At 39.2% G+C, this 3465-nt stretch overlaps 1 protein-coding gene across 1 annotated transcript in view; it reads right to left on the bottom strand.

Annotated features, from left to right (window-relative positions):
- The window catches only part of gla (galactosidase, alpha), a 6617-nt gene that overhangs the window by 1212 nt on the left and 1940 nt on the right, over positions 1-3465 (bottom strand). The window contains exons 2-5 of the mRNA XM_037675707.1: positions 2823-2997; positions 1985-2159; positions 982-1073; positions 748-909 (exon numbers count right to left, since the gene is read on the bottom strand). Coding sequence (XP_037531635.1) covers positions 748-909; positions 982-1073; positions 1985-2159; positions 2823-2997 — 604 coding nt within the window. The remainder of the gene's footprint in view (positions 1-747; positions 910-981; positions 1074-1984; positions 2160-2822; positions 2998-3465) is intronic.

Consider the following 3465-nt stretch of genomic DNA (forward strand, 5'->3'; position numbering starts at 1 on the left):
ATATATATATATATATATATACAAGTAGAATAAATAAAGTAATAAAAAAAATATATTTAGTATATGTAGTACACAAAGCCTTTTATAATGAAAATACTAATAATATTTTCATTTCCTCCAGATCAGACATTTAAAAAAGTTTAAATCAGCTGGTTATGACTACTATTAATTCCTCTTGTTTATGTTTTGTTTCTTTTAGATGAATGAATAAAAATAAAATAAATGTGATGATGTGAGAAGGGTGGACATTTACAAACTACAGCCTTCACTCTTTTTCAGACTGCTTAGATTTCTTATTTATTTTGAACTTTGCTAATCAGTACATTAGTTTTTGTCTAATTTGCTTTTTTATTTCATTTAATTGTTTTTACTGTACTGAACTTTGATTTTTTTTTTTTTTTAACCACTTTGGCCATGGCTGCCTCAGACTCCAGAAACCATCTTATCACCAGCAAACTGGTTGGTCCACTATGGGAGTGTGCTGCTTGTGGGACTCAGTTTGTTGTGGCTCCTCGGGCTGATGAAGTCTTTTGGATGAAGGTCGAAACGTCTCATAAAAAAAACAAAAAAACATCCAGATTACCTGACTGAACTTTGTTGGATTATTTACCTGGACTATTGAGCATGAACTTTTGATATTTTAACCATACTTTTGTTGTTTTAAGAAAACTTTTAAACACAACAGTAAAGAAAATAACAACATAGTGCACATCTGTAACATTTTAAACGTCACTGATTATAGAGTACCATATCAGGGTCATTCCAGCCTCCAGGCCCGGCTGCAGGGACAATGATGTCCTGATGAGAAGAAGTCCAGTCCAAGATGGTCCTGATCGAACTCCACGAGTCGGACACATCAACGTAGTTGCGCCAGTGGTTACACGTCTCTCGGATGGCAGTGTAGTTTGGCTGCGGGCACAGAAAACATGTTAGCATGTCAGAGTAAACCACAAATAACTTGTTTTGAAATGTTGCTCTCACCCGATTGAAAGGCCACTCATACAAAGGCCACTCACAGGAGTACAAGATGCTTTTTCCAGTTTTGTTCAGTGCTTTGGACATGTTTATGTAGCCTTAAAAAGAGCAAATGGGACGTTAGCTCAAACCTTGCCTTATAAGTAGGCCTATCACAATAAACAATAAATCAATTAATCGTATGATAAATGAAAATTATCGACCTCATTTTCATTTATCGGCTTTATCGTTTCTTCATGTCTCTCTCTTTCTACTGAAGACGACAAAAAGCTCAACTCCGGTGCTCTTCACCGACCCCTCCCTTTCTCTTTAAAATCCATTTTAACTGTTCAAAACCGCATTTTTGGATCGTTAAACGCAGCAAAACTGAGAAGCTAAGCTACGAGCTCTAACAGGTTGACTTTGGGAAAAAACCTCCGTCGTGTCGAAGCTCCAAAATTCACAGTTGAAACCCGTGCCTTCGTGTAAAAAGTTGTTTTTCTCTGCAAAAAGAAGCTGAGAACTTTTTTTATTAAAAGCTTTGTGTGACAAATGCTATGTTAAAGAGCTCCACACCGAGCGTCTGCCATGTTGAGAACCAAAGAGAGACAGCCCATGTCACGTCTAGGGGCCTCCCTCCCATTTTTCTTAAAGAGACACTCTGCTCGCTCCCTCACTATCCATCCTTCGGTTCAAACCGTCTTATACTGCCATCCGGTGGTTGAAAAAAAGGTACTACACGCAAAACAAATTTGCAACCATTTCATTTTAAATTTGACAATAATGACCGATTATTGTCAAATTTCAAACAATATTATCGTTTATCGCAATAATTGAGACAATTCATCGCCCAGCAAAATTTGTTATCATTGCGGGCCTACTTACAAGTTTGTAAAACCTTTATAGAGAAACTGAAAAAACAAAACAGTGCAAAAAATATTTAAGATAATTTGCTTTTGTTAAATTTGTAGTCAGCTGATATTACTGCTGCTCACATGAAGACCACCAATGTTTTGAGTTCAAATCCTACCTTCGCCCAGCAAAGTCCAATTCAAGAAGCAGCCGTCAAATTTGAGCAGATCCACATCCCAGTCAGCAAAAGTCTGAGCATCAGTCTCGTAGTAACCCAGACTGCCGGGGTATCTAGCACAAGTAGTCTGCCCCACATCTGCGTAAATTCCCAGCTTCAAACCTTTAGAGTGGACCTAAAAGTAAAAGAAAAAGCATTTTTCCTCTCTGCTGTGTTAGAACCAGTAGGTGGTGATGTTACACAGCTGAACACCTCCTCCCAGTTGTGCTGCCACTACTCTCTGTGTGATGCCCGGGTTACAAACCAGCCTGCCATAATTATTCTGCTCCTCTCCTTTGTGAGGAGGGAGAACAAGAGCAAACTTCAATGGAGAAACTTCTGCGCTTCATGTGCTGCTTTCAGCTAAATTAAATCTGAGACCCGAGTCCCACGTCTGTTTTCTTCCTCCCTTTATGTAAATAACTGCGGGATGAATATGCAATCTGCCCGTGGAATCACTTTAACCTCTAGATTATTTTAACGAGGACTTCTTGGAACAAAATTTGGACTCGCTGCGATGCTAAAACTGATAACACAGCACCCACTGGAATTACACGAGTTCATGTTTTAAATATAACTTTTATAAAACTTTTCAGTCCGCACCTCTTAAATTGAAAACTTTAATAAAAGCAGATAAATCCTACCACGTTAGTCCGTTTAGCTTTTTGTAATATCATTCTTATCTCCTTTATTTAGTGCACATGAAGGAATTATGGAATTACTATTTGGTTATTCTGACATTTAAGCTCATTTTCCCCCTTTTTAAAAAAAAAAAAAAAAAAAAAGCTCTATCACTCACATAGTCAGCCAGTTTCTTGATGCCCCCGGGGAACCTTTGGGGATCTGCCTGCAGGCGGCCCTCGGCGTCACGCTGGTGGGAGGGCCAGCAGTCATCGATGCAGACGTACTCGTAACCGGCTTCCTTCCAGCCCTCCTTCACCATCACATCTGCCATCTGCATGTACAGACGCTCGCTGCCAAGGCAACAGCAGGAACCAGGCGAGGTTGTTAGTATCAGTTAGATACAAGCGCTCAAATAAGAACATACTGAAAGAAATGTCATAACAGTGCATGCCAGGATACTGTCACTCACCGTCAACTGCCGTATTTATACATTTGGTGCTAAGGGCTGAAAAAAAGTGCTTTGCACAGGTGAGGTATTGTGTTGGTAATCTGATATTTTGTCCTAGCAGGCACTAACTCAGTAAAATGGAATAAACAGATGTCCGTTTGTCAAACAACATTATGTAAGTAGCGTTGTGTTGGCACAATGTGAAGGTGCCAAACTGGTCCGCCTGGACTCCAACAAAAACTACACAAAGGAAACTCCAAAACCTGAATAGCAAATATCTTTCTATCTAGAAGGAATGGGGAAACATTTCATTGTCAAAACTGCAGTAAAATGTCTCTTGTGGTAAAATTGTGTACGGTATGTATGTATG

Source organism: Nematolebias whitei, chromosome 4, assembly GCF_014905685.2.
Source record: "Nematolebias whitei isolate Nwh7 chromosome 4, NemWhi1, whole genome shotgun sequence".
NCBI classification, from domain to species: Eukaryota; Metazoa; Chordata; class Actinopteri; order Cyprinodontiformes; family Rivulidae; genus Nematolebias; species Nematolebias whitei.